Source organism: Pterocles gutturalis, unplaced genomic scaffold (assembly GCF_000699245.1).
Source record: "Pterocles gutturalis isolate BGI_N339 unplaced genomic scaffold, ASM69924v1 scaffold10295, whole genome shotgun sequence".
NCBI classification, from domain to species: Eukaryota; Metazoa; Chordata; class Aves; order Pterocliformes; family Pteroclidae; genus Pterocles; species Pterocles gutturalis.
In genome coordinates, this window is record NW_010138243.1 from 706 (window position 1) to 23,891 (window position 23,186).

Consider the following 23,186-nt stretch of genomic DNA (forward strand, 5'->3'; position numbering starts at 1 on the left):
AGTCTTATGCAAGATATGTAGTTGCCTTGGTGACAGAACCAGGAAGAGTTTCTTGACTTCTTCAGTTCTGAGTTTTCTGGACGATACCGCCTGATGTAAGGTTGAGATGATGACATCCTTAACATGATAGGACATATATTTTCAGGTGAATACACACTTTTTCACTTAGAAGGATGAAGCTGTTTATGCTCATTGTTGATATCTCCAGCCTGATGGTGGCTAAAGCCCTGGGGGAAGAACCAACAGCAAAACCAGAAAGTGCCTTGCAGCCCACAGTGGTGCAAAGTCATACTCATTAAGCTGGAAGAGCCCACTAGAGGCATTCACAAAGTGAATGGGTTTCTATGTCCTGTCTGCCATAATACATCCTATTCTTGATTACAGACATAGAAACTACATCCTTTTTTGGCAGGGTTAAAAATAGGCTTTAATGTAAAAAGCAGGTTACCAGCTTAGCATACTTGGAATGTTTTTCACATTGTCTGTTTTATTGTTCTGTTTGTGTCTTTTTTTCCTTCCAGTTACAGGAATGTGCTTGAAGTGATTGATTTCCACGATGTTCTCACAGTGCTCACGGGATCTATTAAAGATTGCAAATCTTTATTATCAGCGTCTGAATTTAAATCTGTGTTTACGAAATCACAGAAGAGCTTTCAGCAAGACACTGCCTGCATGTCGAAGGAAAGTAGTTGTTACAGGTATTGGCTTAGTATCCCCTCTCGGTGTGGGGACTCGGTTTGTGTGGAATCGCCTTCTCCAAGGAGACAGTGGGATTGCATCGCTAGACGGGGAAGAATATGCAGGCATTCCGTGTAAAGTGGCCGCTTGCGTGCCAAGGGGAAACGAGGAGGGTCAGTTCAGTGAAGAAAATTTTGTGTCAAAGTCAGAGATCAAATCCATGAGTTCTGCTACTGTCATGGCCATTGGTGCAGCAGAGCTAGCAATGAAGGACTCCAGCTGGTCTCCCCAGTCTGAACAGGATCGCTTAACTGCCGGTGTGGCAATTGGGATGGGGATGGTTCCGCTGGAAGAGATTTCTGATACAGCCGCTTTATTTAAAACAAAGGGCTATAACAAAGTCAGCCCGTTCTTTGTGCCAAAGATTTTAGTCAATATGGCAGCAGGCCAGATCAGCATTAAATACCAACTGAAAGGGCCGAATCATGCTGTGTCAACTGCTTGTACCACAGGCGCACATGCTGTTGGAGACTCCTTTAGATTTATTGCTGCTGGTGATGCTGATGTCATGTTGGCCGGAGGGACTGAAGCTTGCATTAGTCCTTTGTCCTTGGCTGGATTTGCAAGAGCTCGGGCCCTCAGCACGAGTTTTAACTCAAGCCCTAAAATGGCGTGTCGACCATTTGATTCGCAGAGAGAAGGGTTTGTAATGGGAGAGGGTGCTGCTGTGCTGGTCTTGGAAGAGTATGAACACGCTGTACAAAGGGGTGCTCGGATCTATGCAGAAGTTCTAGGTTATGGACTGTCTGGTGATGCATGCCACATAACAGCACCTAATCCAGAGGGAGATGGCGCATTCAGGTAAGAACCATATGTTGTTTATGAAGTATATGTTAATTATAGTACATACATGTGTTTCTGTTATTGTATGCTTTTCTTAGGGAAATGCTGTTCAGTCTTGAATTAATATTCCAAAAGCCTGAAAACTTAATTTGAGAAATAGCTTCTGGTAAGGTTTTGCCGCAGTTTTATTTTTTTCAGTAACAAGGTGAAGGCCAGTTCTTGCTGGAATCAGCCTTTTTGCATGGAGTTACGAAGACTTTCTCTATGTGAAAATATTTTGCATTTGGTGCCTACAGCTGCTCACACAAATAGGCCTCAATGGAAACCTCTCTTTTAAGATTTTTGTGGTATGATAGAACCTGTTCACGTTCTCCTTCACCCTGTGTCCGTATAGAAGAGAGATCCCACCGCAAGAGCAGGTCATGTCATTTGTTGTGGTCTGAAGGAAGAATAGAGTTCCTGAAGAAATCCCAAGTGATGAAAGCTGTAGAGCACGTGGAGGATCTAGTTTATTAGAATAATTACCGTACTTGTAATTAGCATTAATTGTGGCTATTCTTATTTAGAAAAGACTTTGTCTCTTTATAGGGAAAGTATTTCAATCATATACCTGTGCTACAGTCATGTATAAATACTTCATTCTAAGGCAGCTAAGAGCGTTGGTGGAGGGGCATAGCAGAAACACATTTTAGTACCGTTTGGTGAGATGGTAAAGCTTCATCATTGTTAACCTCGTAAGAAACAATTCATAAGTAGATTGTATTCATCTAATCTTTATCATTGACCTAATTAAATTGTCAGTTAAATTACACGTGTAAGCATACGTACTATTTCTGAGCTTTGTGTAGGCTGAATACTACTGCTGACACTGGAATCTTTAGTGAAGATTTAGTTTGAATTATTCTGAACGTATGTGAATATTTAATAACAAAATTCAATAGGTCACTACACAAATAGATCAAACTTCTGCATGGTATTGTAAAGCTGTGCTTGCATCTTTATTGTGTTAACAGATTTTTCAAGAAGTGTAGTATACCAGGTTTCCCTCTATGCTATTTGATTCATACTTAATTGTTCTGCAGACTTAGGTGTGAGCTGAGTAATCAGGAGTGTCTTATCTCAGATTTTCAGACTTGTTTACCCTTGAGATGATAGGGCAATATATTGTAATGCAATTTTTGTATATTTTATGATTGCAGTAGCATGTAAATTAAATTCACAGTGGGAATTAGTTGAAAGTTAATCTTGGTATCTCCAAGATGTTAAGCCTTTCTACCCTTGAGATGAGATAATACATTTTAACAGAGTCTTCAAACCAGTATTTTGTTACTGCAGTGGTATATGGATTAAATCTGAAATGTATATGCTTCTCTTTCTTTTCTGTAGGAATTTTGTTTGCCACATCAAAACATTTCAGGGGAATATGTTTTTTTGCCATCTTCTAAAAATTGCTTCAGCTGGAGACTAATACATATGTTGGAATAAACTTGCAGGAAAGGAGAGGCAAAGCCAGACCCAGAAGTGTGGATATAAAGTGTATTCTATACAATTAATCTGTTATCTCCCTAAGTAAATATGTTCCTTGCTGCTGACGTATTTAACTAAATGAATGTACCTGTTTCCCTCATGGTTGGTCAGTAATCTTTTTTGCCTGAATGTTGGCTCACTGTCTAGTGACAGTGAGCATCAGTGGCCTCCAACCTAAGCCAAGTCAGATGCTTCTAAGGGTGACAAGGCTGTACAGGAGACATTTAAATTTGTCCAGCAGCCTGTGCTATATTTTTAATGGGCTTCCTTCTATTACTTATTTTTTCATAGATTTCAAAAGACTCAGTGGTCCTTTGTTCAGAGATACTTTGTTAACCTGCGTGTGCAAGGAGAGATGTGTGATTCATACCCTTCTTTCTGTGGCAAATCTGTGAGAAAATCACAGTATGAAACTGTGTTGATCCTTCTGTGTTTTTCATTAAAAAGTGTGTTTTATAGAGGCAATCACAGTCCACAGGTCACCAGGAGTCAGAATGGAACATACCATGTCAGGGCAGAAGAGTGTAACTTCCAGTAAATTTCATTTTATATATAGGAGTTTGTGCTATCTCCTTGACATCTTTGAGCCTCTGGAAAGCATGCGAAAGAAGCTCCCGAGGAGGATAATTTTTCTGTAATTTCCCAATATTTTTATTTGATAGAGAAATTTTTTTCCTAATTCCCACATACTGTAGATATGAGGGGAAATGAAATGTGAAAAATAGGGAATCTTCTTTTAACTTACAATGGGAAGGGGATTTCTTGGAACCATTGTACTGAATGTTACATTAATGTGTCGCTACACTAGAGAAACTTCAGTGGAGGGAACATAAATTTTTGTAATAATTTCAGACAGTTATTTTTCTCAATTGTTTTCCAATTTTGCATTGAAAAAGGTCTTTGATATGTGAATGTAGTCTGTAGAGATTGATTGTTATGTTTTCTTTCTTTCTCTTCATATATTTCCCAACTGTGATGTTTTTAGCAGCAAATCTGATTTTATAGTGGGCCTCACCGCTACTGTCTTTTTTTGGATTGATAAATATAGATGCTAGTGTGTTCAGTCAGATGAATCCATCTCTTGTCATTTACATCTCTGGTAAAGTATGTCATGCAGATTTTCACATTTGATAAACATTTTAAAATGTTCTACACTTTTGCTTTTGATTTGTACATGTGTGTTAGTGACAAAAGTATAATGGGAAATCCAGTATTCTGTTGTCTTTTTTTCCTTAGGTGTATGTCTGCAGCAATAAAAGATGCTAGGATCAAACCTGAAGACATAACGTATGTCAATGCACATGCAACTTCTACACCTCTAGGAGATGCTGCTGAGAATCAGGCAATCAAGAGGCTTTTTAAAGATCACTCACGTAATATTGCAGTTTCCTCAACAAAAGGAGCAACAGGACACCTCTTGGGGGCTGCAGGAGCTATTGAAGCAGCTTTTACTGCACTGTCCTGTTACCACGGAGTTTTGCCACCTACTCTAAACTTACAGAAAACAGAGGCAGAGTTTGATCTTAATTATGTTCCGTTAACAGCTCAGGAGTGGAAAACTGAAAAACGGCGTATAGCACTCACAAATTCATTTGGATTTGGTGGTACTAATGCAACTTTGTGCTTTGCAAGTGTTTAACTTATGCTATGCATATTGTGAAGAATGGCACTGACAATGATTTCCTGTACTGCCAGCCTGTGATCTTTTCTCAGCTTTGAGAATTGGTTATTTGATACGTAAGAACTTTGTTCACCTTCACATTTACATCGGTAATTCTTTTAGAAAGAGGAAACTTCTTTTACTAATTTTAATAAAAATAAATAAAAGACCTATTCTTTGTGTGGTAAAGAAGATTTTTTTCTTGACTGGAAGAGGAGACATTGATCATTCTGTGTTTTTACTTCATTAGAATAGATTTTTTCATATGCATGTGACACAGAACTTGTTTGGAAACATTTATGTAAAAGGGAGGTTGGTTAATGAGCTAGGACTCCACAGTCATGAATTGATGACTTACTGAGTGGTAATACAAGATCTATGACTGAGCTCCCCTTTGTTACCTCTTCCATTTATAATTCTGCCTTTTTCTTCATTGTAAGTTGTTTCAAACATCATAGACTTATGCACATTCTTGCACACAGGTGACATGCAGGAGACAATAATACAGGGTTTCATAAGATTTCTGACGGTGGTTCATTTTCTTTTCAGCTTTACTGATTTCCATATGTTGTGTTACCTCATTAGGCATGGTGTGCAGCAGTAACAGTGAAGGATGCATACAGCACAGCCTATACATCTTCCATGTGGCACAGAGATAGAATTAGTAGGTGATAACCTGTTTTGTTCTGAAATATTAGACAAGAACAGCAAGGTAGATATTCAAGTATGGTATTGAGGATTTAAAAAATAGTTACACAGAAAGGAAAAAGAGTCTTGTAACCCTTGGATATTCTGCCAAAATGGAAAAATAGAAAAAAAAAAAACCATATGCAAGAAACAACTGTGGGTATTGTGTTGCACATGAGAAAGGGGAAGAAAGAGAACATGAAAATGAAATTATACACGGAGTAGACATATTCATGGTGGTTTAGGTTGTCTCTTGCAAAGAACAAGTAAAAGACTTTGGCTGTTTCTTTTGGCACCAGTCAGCATCTTAGCCAAGCAGTGCCTCGATTGAGAGTATAGAAGTGAGTCAAGTCAGACGTCCCTGTTGGTGGGTGTGTTTATTAAAAGACTCTTCAACAGTATTCTTTTTGCAGATGTCACTCTTAGCCTTTGACCTGTGTAAGTGGAGGCAAAGTATCTCACTGGATTTAAAGTAAAGGGCATATAAAGTAGCTATACTATAAGTAAATTTCATTCTGGAAAGAGATTACTAATGGGCTATTACAAGGCTTAGCAGTACCCTAAAACCTCATTATTTATACAAATGGTCTGAATGATTGTATGGAACAGTATAATTTTTGCATTTGATGTCTTTACTGAATAGAAAGTTAAAGAGAATGATGAGAAAAATGCAGCTGGAGAATGATTAAGACTCTTTGCAGAAGCTGAGCTCATAGAGAACAATGCAGTCCAGAATAGATTAATGAATAATAAACCTGAAAGTAAAATAATCTATTACCAAAGGGAAAATGTAAGAGCATAGAAACTAGAAAGAGTAAGGGAATTTACTCTCGGGGAAAAATACCTACAAACCTCTTAGCTTGTGATAATTAATGGTAGCAGTACAATGAATGCGGATCTGGATTGCATGCAATATAAAAGGCAGAATATAAAATTCAACATTACTCTCTGAAAATTTTATTCTGAAAGGAATTAATTTAAAGAATTCAGCCTCCAGGAGAGAGCTAGTAGCAGGATTGTGAATTTGGAGGAAATCATCCAGTGAGTTTCTTCTGGAGATAATATTTTTTTCAGGTAGTTGTAATCTGGGGTGGAATACGGGAAGACTAGATAGTGCTGCGTTATTGGGGATTTGAAGTACAGTCTGACTGAACTCACCCAATCTTGTTACATAGCTGCAGACCTGTAATTAATATTGTGACAGAGAGGTATGTTTTCCTTTCCCACTGATAGCAGAGATCACGGCCCCAGGAGTGTTGGATGCAGACTCTTGTGTACCAACCATGAAAAGACAGATTATACTGTCACACAGAGAAATAGAACAGAAACTGAAATGATTAAAATATATTTCTCCTCAATTCAGGTCATTGCGATTTCATCATCTGCTGCAGGTAAACTTTAAACCATGAAAGATTTGTGACAATAGTTATTATAGGTGTTTTGATTATGGATAATTTTAACAGGCCTAGATGCAGTAGTAAATAATGTGCCCTACAGGGAATATAGATTTTTAAAAGAAATGAATAGAGCCAAAGTTTAACCCCTGTCTATTTGAATTTTGTTTGCATAGGTTTCATTTTTATGTTCTTGTTTGGGGTAATCGCTTTTTATCACATACTTCACGGAGCTGAACTTACTGATAATTGCTGCTTTATTATGGTATCTGCAAATGGAAAATAGATCTCTCTCAGCAGCTAGACTATTAAGTGGGCAAATTGACCAACATATTAAACCAGAATGCTTTCCCTTAAAATGCTCCCTTCATCTTCATAATTGAGAGTTGTAATAGTCCAGAGTTTGGATTTTAAAAGCTTAATATTTAGACTCATAAGCTTGGAGTTACTTACAGTCTCATAAGCAAAGCTTGGAAATGCTGGTAGAGTGTTCATTTTGAAGCCTATTGCTGAAGTGGTGCAATGCACTTGTGAGAGCCAGAAGCTCCAGGCGGGATCACAGAGTGGCTGAGGCTGGAAGGCAGCTCTGGAGATCGCCTAGTCCAGCACACCTGCTCAAAGAAGGGCCAGCTAGAGCAGGTGCTCAGGGCCATGTCCAGCTGGGTTTTGAGTATTTCCAAGGATGGAGACTCCACAGCCTCTCAGGGCAACCTGTGCCAGTGCTTGGTCACTGTCTCTGTAAGAAGTTTCTTACATTTAAATGGAATTTCCTATATTTAAATTTGTGCCCATTGCCTCTTATCCTTTCACTGGACACTGCTGAGGAGAGTCTGTCTCCCTTTTCTTCATTCCCCTCATCAGGTATTTATACATATTGAGAACACCCTCTGGAGTCTTCTCCAGGCTGAACAGTCCCAGCTCTCATCCTCTCCTGAACTGGAGGCTCCAATTCCTTCATCATCTTTGTAGCCCTTCTCTGGACTCTCTCTACTATGTCCATGTTTCTCATGTACTGGGGAGCCCAGGACTAAACCCAGCACTGCAGATGTGTCTCACCAGTGCTGAGTAGAGGGGAAGGATCATCTCCCACAAACTGCTGCTGATGCTTTTCCTAATGCAGCCCACGATGCTTTTGGCCTCCTTTGCTGCAAGGGTGGCTGGTCCATCAGGACCACCAGGTACTTTTCTTCCAATCTGCTTTCCAGCTGGTTAGCCTGAGGGGGAATGGTGCAGGGGGTTGTCCCCCTCCAGGTGCAGGACTGGGCATTTCCCTTTGGTGAACTCTGTGAGGTACCTGTCAGCCCATTTCTCCAGCCTGCCCAGGTCCCTCTGGATGGCAGCATAGCTGGTGTATCAACTGCTTCTCCCAGTTTTGTATCAACCAACTTCCTGAGGCCTCTGTCCCATCGTCTAGGTCATTCATGAAGATGTTAAATGGTATTGGCCCCAGTATTGACCCCTGGGGTACTCCACTGGTGACTGGCCTCCAGCTGGACCTCATACCACTGATTGCAATCCTTTAAACCTGGCAGTTCAGCCAGTTTTCAATCCACTTCACTGTCTGCTTACCTAGTCCATACTTCATCAGTTTATCAAGAAGGATGTTGGGGGAAACTTTATCAAAAGCATTGAATCTGTGATGCTTTTTAGTAGTCCAGCTGATGTTAAAAGAAGCACTTACCTGAATATACATATGCCTTCAGCAAGAAAACTGCAGACGGTGGTCCCTGGCTGCTACTGATAATCACATCAGGTTTACTTGTTGAAATGTGTATTGAGACTAAGAACACAAATGTAATTTGAGAAATATTCAGTCCCAGTTATTTACTCATTGGTGAGCTGGAAGCCAGGTAAAACTAGATTATTTAAAATATTGTTTTGATTTGAATCAAGTATTTTTACTTAAACTAATCTTTTTAGAAATAAATGCATATGGAACAAAAATTGGAATTATGACAACTTACATGATTTTAAAACTTTGGAAGTGTTCTAGGAAATGGATTTTTGGAAAGCAAAGCAGGGCGGTATTTCAGAGGTGAATGACTTTTCAAGTAGTGTGAAAAATGACTGGTGTAAGTTTGCAAAAAGTTCAGTTTTGCTATCTATTGTTTAACACAGCCTTTTTTACTTAGTAAAGCTTTATGTTGATTGTTGACATTAAAAAGCCCCATAAAGATATTTATTTGGAGGTATGTGCTGGTCTTCTATTAGAAACAAGCAAGGGCTAAATCTGAATATACTTGTCAGAAAAGGCATTTTACTAGTTTTTGAGCACTATATGGAAGGTTTCTACCTTTGACAATTTCTGAGGAGAAGTTTCCAAAGACTTTTTTCTTCCATACTGTAGGTTTTGGTCCTTCAGCAGTATATGCTTGTCTTATTCTGAAGTGATAAATAGGTGTTTCTGTATCAGAGAATAAAAAGAATGTATACTGAACTGGTAAGTTTTTCTCCCCCCCTTCTTTTTTTTTTTTTTTTTTTTCCATCTTCACTCTCTTAGCTGTTTCCTTACTTTGTGTAAATAATACATTACCACTAGATTGTATTATATGAAAAAGAAAAAAAAAAGTCTCTGGCTATATTTTCTTGGTTTGAATTGCAAAGCTGTGTATCATTTTAAAGGAATAAACACCCCAAACTTTGGAATGTATATAACCTTGCTTTGTAAAAGTGCAGTTATCAAAGAGAAACCAAACCCTATGTGTTCCAAATGTAGCTAGAATAGTGGAGAATACTGCAGAATGGAAATAATTAGTGCTTCTAAAGGCATGTAAAAGTCCTAATCACATTGATTTTCCTGGAGTGTCTGTTCAATGGCTTGTGAAAATATTGCACTTTCAACTTCTTCAGTAGTGCTACAAATGGACTAAAGTATTTGCACGGTACTTGAAAGACCTAGTCTACATCCTTTTCCTGTTGGAGGCTCTCTCTGCAACTTCAATCAAGTTACTGGGGTTCAGGGTCAAGGTCTTAAATATGCACTTATAAATATTCTTATCTTCCTGTGGTTTTGATATACAAATCACACTTCACCTGGAACAAAAAGACATTTGATCCTTAAGTGACTTAGTGAGTTTGGGCAAGTCTTCCAGGGCTTCTGTTCATCATCTGGACACAATCAAATCCCCCTACCTCTTACAATGTGGGGAGGGTAACTACTCTCAAGATTTAGAATCTGTAGTGATATTGGCCCAAACTCACTAGCTAGTTTTCACAAAATAGGAAACTAAAGCTGGAATTAGCATTTTCCACAGATAAAACCATTGTGAAAATATTCCTTCCTTCAGAATATTTATCCCAAGATCATATAGGCTCTTAAAAACAGCATAGAGCATATGAGCATAATTGGCTCATCTGAGATTAGAAATAATTCTGTATGTATTTAGGAATATACCTTTAGTTCCTTTTTTTTTTTTTTTTTTTTGAGAAGCAGACAGGCTCCCATTTCATTTCTAAAGCTAGCATCAATGACAGAGAACACTAGGATGAAGGCAGTTTTATAACCTAAGCAAGTGTATAATAGTTTCTGCTTGGACAGTAGACACCACTCCAACTTTTGTAATGATGATGATTAATTTTAACTTGGTAGAAAACCAGTTTTCTACCTGGATTTATTGAACTGTAAAGAAATATGCCAATATCAATTGCTTATAGTCAGTACCTCTGTGTACGAGGCACCGTAATTTTATTAGGACACCTAATATACCACCAGTTAGGTATCCTTGTATATAAGGCTATTGCAGCCCAAGTTCTCTGGCAAAATATGTTAATAGGAATGAAGTGAAATAAAATAAGTAACAAGAAGTAATACGTAGAAAAAAGACGTTCATAAATAGCACAAGAAATGCAAAATAGGAACTATAACTGAAAAAGAGAAAAATATTTTTTTAATGTGGGTCTTGTAGTTTTTGTAGAGTGCTATAAAGCAGGTCAGATGTTAAATAGCTGGACATCAATATGTTAATATAATTTTGTAGTTTCCCTTTTTTGTCATTGTCACGATCTTGGTGTTAAATGTTATTGCTGAGCAGTGATCCGTTGTTGTTTCATGCCTAATGGACTGATTCCTGGAGTTCAGAATGCCATCAAATGTGCTCTGGGCTGAAACACGATATAAAACCTATCCTAGGAGTTAGTTCTCATAATGTTTTGAGTTTGTTGGAAGAAAGAAAGAAAAAAAAGCAGATGAGTTGCTGACATTTGGCTTGATATGGAATACTTGTAGACAATAAGTTCTGAAAGAGTTTCAGAAAATAATAATTCTATCTGCTATTTTGCCTTTTTTTTCTTTTCTTTTTTTTTTAAGGAGCCATTGTAATTTCTGGCTTTACTTGAGGATTTTTTTTTTTTTTTCCCCAGGAATGGTGTCTATGGCCTAGGGAGACTTACATGCAGCCTGCTGTCGTCTATCTGTATTTAATGTGAAATTTTTTGAATTTTGTCTCAAGTTACCTGGGAGTGCTCAGGGAATATCTTAAATCAATGGTGGGATTCTCTTGGCTCTTGAGTAAACTGGGTGTTATTTGGGTAACAGAACCAGCAGCTTTAACCACCTCCATGATTGCATCCACCAGAGGCAAGCCAACTTCTGTAAGACTGGTGACCACCCTAAGGTCCTTGTAGGTGTGCAGGAGGCGAGACCAATACAACTGAGGTTGTACTTTGCTGGTCCTGGTCTAATAAACCCTGATCTGCACCCAGCCCAGAGTGCATTAACAGAAATAGTGCCTGTCTGGTTCATCCAACAGCAGGCAGCGCTACACAGAAACCGCCTCTGGAGCCAGTCTTGTCCCAGTGCTGTGCTTTAGCCCTTATTTACACATTAAAGTAGGCCTGAACACTTACATTGATTAAGTCATCCCAATGATAGATCTCATCTCAGCTGTGTCTACTGAAATACAACAGCCAGGATGACTCCCCTCTTGGATGGAAAGAAAAGACCGTGGATATGGTGGGACTGGGAGGACACTGGGTAACCATGAAGTCCCACTCATTCACTCAGCTGAGTGCAGGGCAATCACACGAGCGAGCTTGTGGTGGTGTGGGAGAGGGAAAGAAAATAAATGGATCCCACAGATCATCTGGCATAGAAGGGAACATGAGAGCAAGTTTGGGCAGATGGGAGCATTGCCTTACATGAGAGAAAAGAGGAATGAAGGAACACATTAAAGTCTCTCACAGACAAAGACAAGGACAGGGGCTGGGAAAAGACACACAGTATCAGGCATAGGGATAGATGGGAAGTACAAGAGATGGAGCCCAGAGGACCTGTAGTAGAGAAGCACCTCCAGAAACAGAAGGAGATGAACAAGTGGTAATCAGAAAAGTTGTTCTAGTTTTATTACCTAAATATGAAGTACATTGAAAGATATAAAGCACATATTTATCTGAACAAGATGATGTCTGGAAGTAGCAAGTTTGCCAGCTATGGGAGGATTTCCATGCTTTTTTAGTGTATTCTAGTACAAATTGAAGAATTAAAATCATATTGCTTTCTTCTCGCAATCCTAGCTTAACATTATTCTCTCCATTGTATAGAGATAAGGTTTAGGAATCAGTAAGAGATTGACAGATCTGTCAGAGCTGGAAATATAATCCTAGAAGTATTGCTCTCTGGCTTGTGTGCAGTCCATTAGATCTCACAGTCCCATTGTCTTTTCTGAACGGAAGCTCATTACCTGTGAGTTGAAACTGGTTTATAAATATAAACAATAAGTTTCGATAAGTTGCAATGAGTTTCTTATTTTAGATAAAACTGAGTTTGATCTACATTCTGTAAGTTAACCTTTGATTTTTTTTAAAATTTCTTTTTTGAGTAAACCCTTAATTTAACTACTAAGTGGGGATGTTACCAATTTTCACTCTTTCAATCAGAACATGAGAGAATCACCTATGTCCCCCTGTTTAGAAAAGGAGGACAATGAGACCCTTTGTCTTGGTTGCAAGTCAGTTTTGGTCAGTGGTGGTTTTTTTTCCATAATAGTGTAGGTAACTTACTCAAATGCATGCCCTTCTTTGCAGAGTATGTGGGGGTGAAGTTTATAGAAATAGCTCTCACATGTGATTTCTTTCAATAACAGAGGGAGAGGAAATGACCTTTGCTTGAAGGATTCAGATAAATTTTAAAAAGGATTTAAAAGCCAGAAGCACAGAGAGAAGCACATTACTGAGACTGTTAGCAAATTGTACAGGGAGACTACCACTGCAACAAAGTCAAGGAGAAGTAGTTTTTCTATTTACTTCCGTTTTAGAGGCATTCTCTTTGTAATTCAGCAATATAAGGTGGAATGAGAATAGAGGACATCTTTGTTCTCTATTAGGCAGCTTGGATGTCTGTGGAAGAGAGTGTTCAGAATGACAATTGCTCAAACCCCTGAAAATAAACAGAACATCTTCTCTCAGAGGCAACTGTAATATCCAGCAAGCTAAGTGAAGTTCTGATGGATACATTTGGGATGCTCTCCAATGTCATGCTTATAATGAGAGTGAATAATTTGGTCTTTGTTCAGTTAATTAGCCTTTGTTGCTCCCCAGACTGTCAATGAGGGTGCTAGTTGCAATGGTTGTGTTTTGAATGTGAGTGTCAGTCTGTTGGGAAATGGACTGACAAAGAAGATCTCCCTCCCATCAGTCACCCTGCCTGAAATAATTATGGTTACTGAAGACCTTAGCTGTATTTACTGTTTAGATCTACAAATTTTCATTAGGTCCCTAGGAAGAACTTATACCTGGGATGTACTCGTTTATGTACTGAATTGTTTGCTCGGGGTCTGCTGGCATTGTAGAATAACACTGTTCTCCTCTGAAACAGCTGAAAAAGAAAGCATTGTGGTTTGCACCATATTTGTGAGCCCAGGGTTTACTGGCTGACAGCCAGGTGCATTTGCCAGCACATTGATCTGTACTGGGATGTTATGGATTCCAGTCCTGCACTGGGCTGAATCGGTCTGTGCCACATGGAGGATGCTATAGGATAGCTTCAGGAAGAGGTGTGCTTTAGGTTTTCTGGAAAGGTAGTTTAATGTCTCTCCCACTTAGCTCCAGTAGGACTCTGGAGAAAACCTTAAAAATCACTTACTTAAAGAGCGTGTACTTGGTTTTCTGGCCATGCTCAGTAAAAAAAACTTCAGAGGCACTTTCACTGTTAGTATATGCTCTTGGAGAGATGGGCTTACCAGGGTGTTTGTGTCTGTGTCTGTGACACCTGGTGACCAAAGGACTGTGTCAGAACAGTTTGAGACCACCTAAAGTCTGTTCCCTGTTCCATGTGGTGCCTGCAGAGCTGATCGTACTGATACTATTTTATAACATTTTGAGTTATTTCAGTTATGAAGGGTATTAAACATTTAAAACCATTATGAACTGTCAGTCATATGGGAGGAAAGGGAAGAGACATGCTTGAACCTGCTTCTTTGGGAGGTGGCTATTTCCGCCCTGACTACTACTGCTTGTCCATCTCTAATGGATGACACTGAGGGATCAGTGCAGAGCCAGCAGAAGCCATAGAAGAGCATCTTCTGAAACTGGGCAGAACTGGTGAGCCTCTACCTACTGGGATCAGCCACTCCTGCTCTCCAAATGCAACTCAAACTCAGCTGGGCTTGACTGGTTAGCCTTAGGGTTAGGATTAGGGTTTGACCAAGGGCACATCCATGTGAGTAGTTTTGCATTAAGACCTCTTTTTTCCGTCTCAGAAGATGGACCCTTCTCCCCGGTGTTCCACAATGGTTCCTCCCGAGCAGAGAAAATCGTGGGCGAAATCAGGGTGAACACACGATGGCAGCAAAATCTCATTATCTGAGGAGCTCCGGCCCCCATGGGCTGAAATCAACCATCGCCCTCAATCATCGCTTTCCCTTTCAAACCACCACCGTGCTGTTGCTTACAGAGGAATACAGCAGGGAAAGGAAGAAACGCTCTAAACGTCTTCCATCCAGCATTTGCTTTTCCCTTCATAAAGCTCAGCGCTGTGTGAATAAAAATAAAGTTTGGACTGACTTGCTAAAGTGCGCAGACTTTGGAGGGGTCAGGAGCTCTGTAAAGCTGTGATGTTGCAGCATCAGGCAGGAGAAGCACTGGCAGAGCAGCAAAGAGGAAATCATTCTATGTTTCCTGCGCAGCCTATGCTTATAATACTTGCTGGAATGAAGGAATCACGAAATTCCAGAAGAAATTGTTTTAAGATGCTTTAGAACCTGGATGTCTTTGCTGAAACAGAGAGGGCAGGGGAGGTCCCTGTTGACTCTAGCCCTGAAAGGGACCATGAAGTATGAAAATAGAAATATGTTGGCAATAGCTCAATATTCATTGTAACTCAGCTTTCTTGTTCTGGACTTTCTTCGTAAGTGTTTTAGGACAACTTATGTCCTACAGCAAGTTACAAATGTGCTGCACCTCTGCAGCAGCACCCTGACGGAGGTCCTTCTCCCAGAGAGGCCTTAAACCATGGTGGTCCCTGTTCATGAAGTGTGCATCACATGGGAGCATACTCAAAGTGGGTGAATACCTCCGGGTTGCCCTGCAGTTGTCTAAGATGGTGCCATTTGAACAGGCAGTGCCGCTCGACACCTGCACACTGGGCATGTTAGGGAGATCAACCTGGGAAGGCTTTCAGGTCCTTTCCTAAATTCCTTCCTCAAACCCAGCCTTCACTAAGTTGCAAAACTACCATTGCCTTCAGTGGGAATAGGTTGGCTGGTCTGCTCGGGAGTTCCAGTGCTCTCAGAAACCTGCCTGTTGCTGAAGGTGTAGGTGTTCGTACAGTGACTTGCATTTCTCAGAGAAAAAAAAATCAGTCAGCTAAAACAGCAAAGCAGGTTTTTTTCTCCCAGATTTCTGGAGCGCATAACCCAAACCACTCCCCTTTATGCTAATACAATAAACAGTATATTCACGGTGCAAGGATGGCTTTTTGTTGACTCTAAGCTCTAACCGACCCTTTCAATGTGTATGCATATGCGTATGGATGTGTCAGGGCTCTGTGGGCTGTGACTGCCCTGAGAGCCACTATCTGGGACCCCCACCCACATACCCTCTGCCCACTGCCCAGGAGCCTATTTAAGCTCTGACCCAGCGCCTAGGCCTGGCTTGAGCTATGTGGTGGGAATGTATGTGTGCCTCCACTCCAGTCCCCAGCTCTCCCTGAGATGCTATCTGTACATCTGGTGGACCCCAGCTTGTTGTTTGGCCTTTGACTGATGATCACCAGATGGTTGATGGGAGCTCTTCCTGATAATAAAAAATGGCGGATGTAATCAGGGAGGCATGCAAATTCTTACTAAGAAGAGGCTGGCTTCACTGTACAGGTAAATAAGGTCAATTATATTAATGCAATAGTTTCATGTTGTTTGCAATTTCCAAAAATCCTGGTAAATATGAGAAAAGCTGGTCTTAGCCCTAACCTGTATTCGGTTATTCTCTTCAGGTCTTTGATGGGTAGGCCACATCTACGGAAAGTATTAAAACTTATAGCAATTTTTACATTTCGTTAAGAATGTAATTTATTTTGAAATAGTGCCAAAGAACCCAGAATGAGGTCAGAACTGCTGTGCTAGGTGCTGAGCATGCATTCTTTTTTTTTCCAAGACCTAAGCAACTTGTACTGATCAAGGAGCTATTCAAAAGCTTAGATAGAGATGACCCTAACTGTGCTGTTGACTCTTTTCAAAGAAATTAAGTCTCCAACCCTAGCAAGAAATTGGCAGCAGGACTTTCAGATTTTCTGTATTCTACCCCAAAGTGTTAGAATGAAATTTGAAATAGTGGGTGCTCCTCACCAAGAGCACTTTAGGATATTTGATCCTTTGGTTTTTTAGGCTCTAAAGTTGTAGACAACTTGGAAATACATGTTGTATTGAGTTTCTGGGATTACAGTTACTCATCTCTAGGTTTTTCCATCATTATGAAATGTGCAAATTTTGGGTTAACAAGTAAACAGCAAATAAATTGTTCATTCCCAGTATTTGCTTAAACAGAAACATACTATCTATAACAGATGGAGGGTTCTAAGAATATTTTAGTGATAGATTCTCTTCTCTTTGCTTATTAGTGAGCAGTTAAATAAATAATTTGCCAGATACACATGTCAGGAATACTTGCTGAAGGAAACAGCATTAACTTGTCTGTTCAGGTTCAAGAGGCCAGGCAAATAAAGAAGATGAAGGAGATTGAGGTGCATGGACAGGAACAAAGTACTGATGAAACAGGTTTCCTAATAGTAGGATCTGAAACATTTTTTAATTCCTTTCGACTGTTTTTTGTTTATGAGGGTATTTATCTTCCATAAACTTTCCAAAAATAAAAAAAAATCTCTGCTTTGTGATAGCTAGGCTGTTACTGAGAGAAAACACAACAGCAGGTGCTGGGCTAAGATGGAAAGCTGCAGGGACAAATCACAGAAGGGTGCAACTAGAATTAGGCTTTAAAAGCTGGTGTTGAAGGGTTGGCCAAAGCAAGGGGTACTAGTGAAGAATATTATTAGCAGAGAATGACTTGAATACTGAGTCGTGTCAGGCCATGAAAACAGGAACTGAAGAACATTGTAAAATTCAGAGTGGAAGGAAGGAGGAAGAAGCAGGTCTCAGAGTTCCTCAGAACTGCTTTAGAGCCATGTGCCCCCAGAGCTAGGACTGAAATGATAGTTTATCAGAATCAAAAAGCAAGTCTTTTTTTTCCCCTTTTCCTATTTTTAATGTCAGTGGTTCTCTGTACCACTGTAGTATGTGAGTGAACCATTCACTGATGTGATTCCAAGAATGGATTTACTAAAGGGAGATGTCAGTGCTTTCTATTCCATTGGGTAAAGCCCAGAATGCATTTAAACCCTCCTTTTTAGTCTGCGTGCATATTAAGTTCACTTGAACTTTAGATATTCTTAGCTGTGTTGCATGCATGACACTGAATCTACATATTATGCAACAGGTTTAAATTTAACGTGGCTTGTTGGGAGGCATAAATTTCCTGCAGACCCATGCAGCTTTGTATCTGCCAAACTGACACTAATAGCTGCCAATTATTACACAAAGAGATGTTACTTGTTCAAAAAGAAAAAGAAATATTCATTGTAAAAATTTTGTGTGAGATCCTAGACCCACTGATATCAGTGGGAGTTTTGCTGCTGAGATTTTCAAAAGCTGATGTTACCCTTCTATCAATTTTGAACAGATAATTAAATAGAGACGATATTTATCTACCAAGATTTAATGTCAAATGCTTAATGTAATGCTTTTTCTGTGTGCAGTAGATGAAGTATGTTCTACTTTTAACCGGCTTACCTGAAAAAATAAAGCAAAATCTGTTTTATATTAAATGTGTTTACTTTCCATAACTTAAAAAGAAAAAGGAGAGAAAGAACAGAGAAAATCAATATAAGGCCACAGAAGCTCAAAAGCTGGGATTATAAAAATGACACAGAATCAGAAGAATTGCTGCCCCACCTCCAATAGTGCCTTTTTTCTTCTTATTTTTTTAATGGCTTTTATTTGATTTTTTACAAACTGTGGATAAAATCCTGGTAAAATTCACACTGCATTCAAATGTGCCAGCATTACCATACTGCTACTTGTGGTACTGGACTTGCTGTATTATGCGCTAACTGGAACCATTGGGTTAGTTAAAAACAAAAAGTATATACTAATATTGGTGAAAGATTCTAGATTTGGGTGCCTGGCATTTGTTTCCTACAAAACTAAAATATTCAATAAGAAAATGTTGGCATGTGGAAACATCTCGATTTTGCACTGAGAAAATATATTGAATCCATTTGTCAGTCTGTCTGCCTGAAGCGCTGCAGTACACTATGCAAAGGCATGTCTCTCCTCTTTGCCATAGCCTGGCCTCTCTCTATACAAAACAGGGCAGTGCTTTTCCTCAGTTCAGGTGCTATATGCATCAAGGGAGTGTCGTGACTGCAGCAGTCCTGGGAAATACAGTTGGGTTGGAAGGCCCAGGCTGTGAGGAGTGCCAGCTCCATCTCCCCATCTCCATTCTATTTACATCCAATAGAAGCATTTCAGGCTTGAAATCTGACAACATGCTTTTACACTTCCAGATTTGGAGGGAGGGGAGAACTGGGGAAAATTGGAAGTATTTCAACATCTTATTCTGACTTGAGATGGAAACAAATGCTCATGGATCAGAATTTCCTAATGGAAGAGAGATTGCTTTTTTTTTTTTTTTTTGTCTCTCCTGGTGGAGGTGAATGGTGGAGGAACAAATGTAATTTATTTTCAGTTTTTCTAGAAGGTAATGTGCTTGTGGCTCTGCACTTAGATTGGGAGATGCAGTTCAGCTCCCAGCTCTAAACTGGAATTAATCTCTTGCTTCCCCAAAAGTCTGCTTTGAATCGGGCAGTGCAGAAACCTGACTGGCTCTCCCACACCTCAGACTATGACTGTCACCTGCAGTGCGCTCACAAAAGTTCTTCATTCTAATCCAGACAAGTTGGGTATGAATTTTGAGGTCCAGTCTGAAAACATACTCATGCAAATCCTTTAAAAAATTATTTCAGCTTTTTGATTTTGACTCAGGCAGAACAGAAATACATCTCTAAATCTTGAAAGGTTTTGCAAGGGGAACTGGCTGTTCCTCATGCTCCTATTTTCATGCAGAATGTAAAGATGAACTACTAGCCTTGAACAGCATTATTTCTAATGTGTGTAAATTCAGCAGATAGGTCTGAAGTATGTTTGGCATTGATCTTATTAACATGGAATTAAATCCATCAGTTGGTACCTGATGGGTAAACTTTGCTGTGCATGTGCATCAGATTTGTTTTCAGAGAAAGGTTAGTTCATCTCTGGAGAATATCCTAGAAATAAAGTGCGTGTCTGTGTGAATCTTAAATAACCAGTGACTGAAAATTTTTGGCTCGTGAGCACTGATTGGAAAATGTACTGCGCCTGACAATTTGTTTCTATTTTTGGAAAGCTGTGAAATATCAGACTTGTACATCACATCAGCTTTATCAACTTCACGCTGTGCTGTTCAGTTTTCTTTCCAATAGGAATGTAGCAATGTTATGTGAACCACTGGAGTTGGAGATTAAGGATCTGGTTTTCAGATGGTGGGGGTCTGACTGCATTTTAATGCTCATTACACTTGATGTAGACACAACTGTTTTCACAAGTTGGGTAATTTCCAGTTAGAGGAGCTACAAACAAGCAAATTTGCAGATTATGTGGGAACTAAAGCATCTGACAGTGCCATAATCCCAGGCTTTTAAGCATCTGCTTGTTCTCTGGGTAGCTGGTGACTAAATGTCACAATCCATTGCTTTTCAATATCACAAAAGCCCTGAAGTGGAGTGCTCAGTGTGAAGAATTAATTGAGATTGGATAACAGACATTTTATTCTCTAGTATTTTTGCATTCTTTGATATTATTAACGTTACTTATTTTTGCCTGCAGCATTTGTAACTCCTTCTGTTTCAAGGTCAGCTTTCCCTGGGTGTTAAACCTGGATCAGAACCTGGATTTGAGCTGTTTTATGGCTGGTAGACTCTGTGCCCAGTCCCAATTATGGTTTGCTCAGACTCCTAGATCTTCTTTGAGGGGAGGGGCAAATGGGATGACACCGATTCAGAGAGGTATGAAGGGAAATGTGGACTTGTCTAGGAGCTGTACCTCAGATAAAGTGAAGTCTGAACAGCTCCTCAAGAAATGGGCACTAGCAGGCTTTTCCTACAACCAGCCTTACTCAGTATATGCTGTAGTGGTTTTTGAACCCTGGCTAGCCATGAAACACCATGCAGCCTATTGCTCACCCTCCCAGGGATGGGGGAGAAAATTAGAGGGGTAAATGGAAAAGAGGCTTGTGGCTTGACATAAGAACAATTTACTAACAAAACTACAATAAAATTGAAAATAATAATGATAATAATGATAACAATAATACTAGTATATACAAATGAGTGATACACAGTGTAACTGCTCACCACCTGATGACCAAGGCTCAGCCTGTTCCCAGCTCACAATCTCACAGCAGGGAGAGTCCTGAAACTGCAATCCTGGAAAAGATAAGAGCCTGAGAGCCGACTGAGAGAGCGAGAGTACCCCAAAAGAGAGGGAGATGGCCCAGAGACAGAGCCAGAGAGACATGATCCAGACAGACCCTCGTCTATATATGGGGCATGACATACATAATATGGAATATACCATTGGTCAGTTGGGGTCTCAGTCCTAAACCTAAGGTCTAATCCTAGGCCAGTAACTGGGGCTGTGCTCCCTCCCAGCTTCTCCTGCACCTGCACACACTAGCAAAGCAGAGAAGCTGAGAAGTCCTTGACTGTCCTGGGAGCAACTATAAACATCAGGATGTGATCAGCCTTCTTCTCAACACAAATGCAAAACACAGCCTCACACTAGCTACTAAGAAGAAGGTTAACTCTGTCCCAGCCAAAACCAGGACATTGATGCTTCCTCCTTGTAATGGGAAGCTTCACTTGCTTTTGGTGTTTCCTGTTTTCTGTCCCTTGGGAAGGGGAAAAGGCAAATGAGTTTGGGAAGCTCCTGCCCTCTTTTCTCCAGAGGAAAGCATAGGGGTCTGCTGAGAGGGGGGGATCTGAGAAACTTCCTTCCCCACTGTTCCCAAACGGAAAGCTTTGGTATCTCCTTAGTGGTGGCACTTGGTAACTCGACTGTTTGGCTGTTTAAGAGGGTTTGTTTTGAAGAAATGGAGGGAAGTAGGACAACTTTGCAGTCATGCTCCAAGCTTCAGGATAAGGGTGCTGACAGTGCGGTTAACCACCCCCTCCTCACCTCCAGCTGCCCGTTGGCACTGATGGGTAAACCTAAGAGCAGCACCTTGGATTGAAGGCTAAGGCTGAGGCTTTGTATACAGGATAAACAGCAATAATGATGGACACAGAAATGGGGTGTTTCAGACAAGCTCCTTTTCCCCTGGTGTATCCCTGTTTGCTTCTGATGCATGGGTAGGCTGCCAAGTAAAGCAGCAGTTGTGTGTGAAATGCTGGCAGCTGTGTACAAGTCTGCTCCCTGGAGCCGTGCCACTTATGCAGAGCCAGTGTGCTTCAGGTGCTGCTGGAACAGATTCATTTCACTGTATTACAAAGCAGCCATGCTGTCTCAGAAGTGTGAGGCACCTCCTTTTCTAGAGATCTGCCTCGATTATTTCTTTGTAGTTAAGAACAGACGTATAGTATAACCCTACCTGGAGCATCATTTTCCTGGCTGAACTGCTAACTCAAAATCTACGTTTGTTTGAATACTGTATGGAATGACTTATTTTTAATTTTCTTTGTCAAACTGAAATATCTGAGGGTGGCTGAATCATCCTATTTCCCTGAGAAGAAACATGTTGTAGTGTAGGACATTAACATCTCCTTTCTTAAGGAAAACACAGACATTCTGGAAGCTAAAGTGAAGGGAGTAGTTCTGCTTTCCTCTTTCTCCCAGTGGCTAGACGCAGCTCTTCAGAGTAGAGCCTTTCATGAAATTGAATCTTCTCACTCCTGTTTTATAACTTGATTCTCAAGTTGTGAGGAAATAGTCTCATCCCATCTTACAGAGGCTGTTCTAGTGTGCATTAATCAAATTAATGTCCCTTTGGGCAAAAGCGAGAATGACTTCTGTTTCTTTATAGAAGAGCCTGCGGTGAGGATCTATCAGGTACTGGGTTTTGCTTCTCTGAACATGCAATATTTGCAACGATAGTATTTGGCCACTAAAATATGAAAATTTCTTAGTGTAGTGTGAAAGAAGGTGGAAGGAAAACTAAATATGCATGAAGACTCTCTTCTGTCATACAGAAAGTGTGAGGGAATTGTAGTTGGTGAAACACACAAAAAACATTGAAGCCATATTTGAAAGTATGTTTTGGAGCCTTGCTTCAAATTTTATTTTCATTAGAGAGCAAAAAATCGAAGATGAGCATGATTTTTGGTAATGTCTTGTTTTTCACATCTTCCGTCATTAATTTAGACTGCTAAGCTGAAATCCTTATGGGCTTTTAGAAGGTTATTCGCAGAGTCTTGCCTTCATTGCAGGACTTATATAGTTTTAAACACTATGTAGTTTTTTATATTTCAAATTAATTAGCATGCAAATGCATTACACACTGTGTCAGAAGACTCACAGTAGGGTCTGCAAAGTCAGTCTTGAAAATTTGGAAAATCTTCAGAATTAAACTATACTTTAGAAGTGCCCTTTGCACATACATCATCAAATAAATTAAAAGGACATATACTGTCTTTTTCTGTCCTTCAGGACACAGGATAGATGGTGCTCATTTAGGACAGATTAATTTCACCTCAATTTAGCTGCCTAACAATCAGCCATGTAGCTTAAGCCAGATGTCTAATTACCTTCTAAAGTGTAAGGTGAAATAGAAGGAGCTATGGATGGTTATTCTTCCTGCTCATCTCAGAAGATTATCTTGGG

General features: G+C 39.9%; 1 protein-coding gene across 1 annotated transcript; it reads left to right on the forward strand.

The window, feature by feature from the left end:
- Positions 1-556: 556 nt before the first annotated feature.
- On the forward strand, positions 557-4,748 carry OXSM (3-oxoacyl-ACP synthase, mitochondrial). Its single transcript, XM_010082913.1, has 2 exons — positions 557-1,539; positions 4,285-4,748. The coding sequence occupies exons 1-2, from the start codon at positions 557-559 to the stop codon at positions 4,685-4,687; spliced, it is 1,386 nt and encodes a 461-aa protein (XP_010081215.1). The 3' UTR covers positions 4,688-4,748.
- Positions 4,749-23,186: the final 18,438 nt, after the last annotated feature.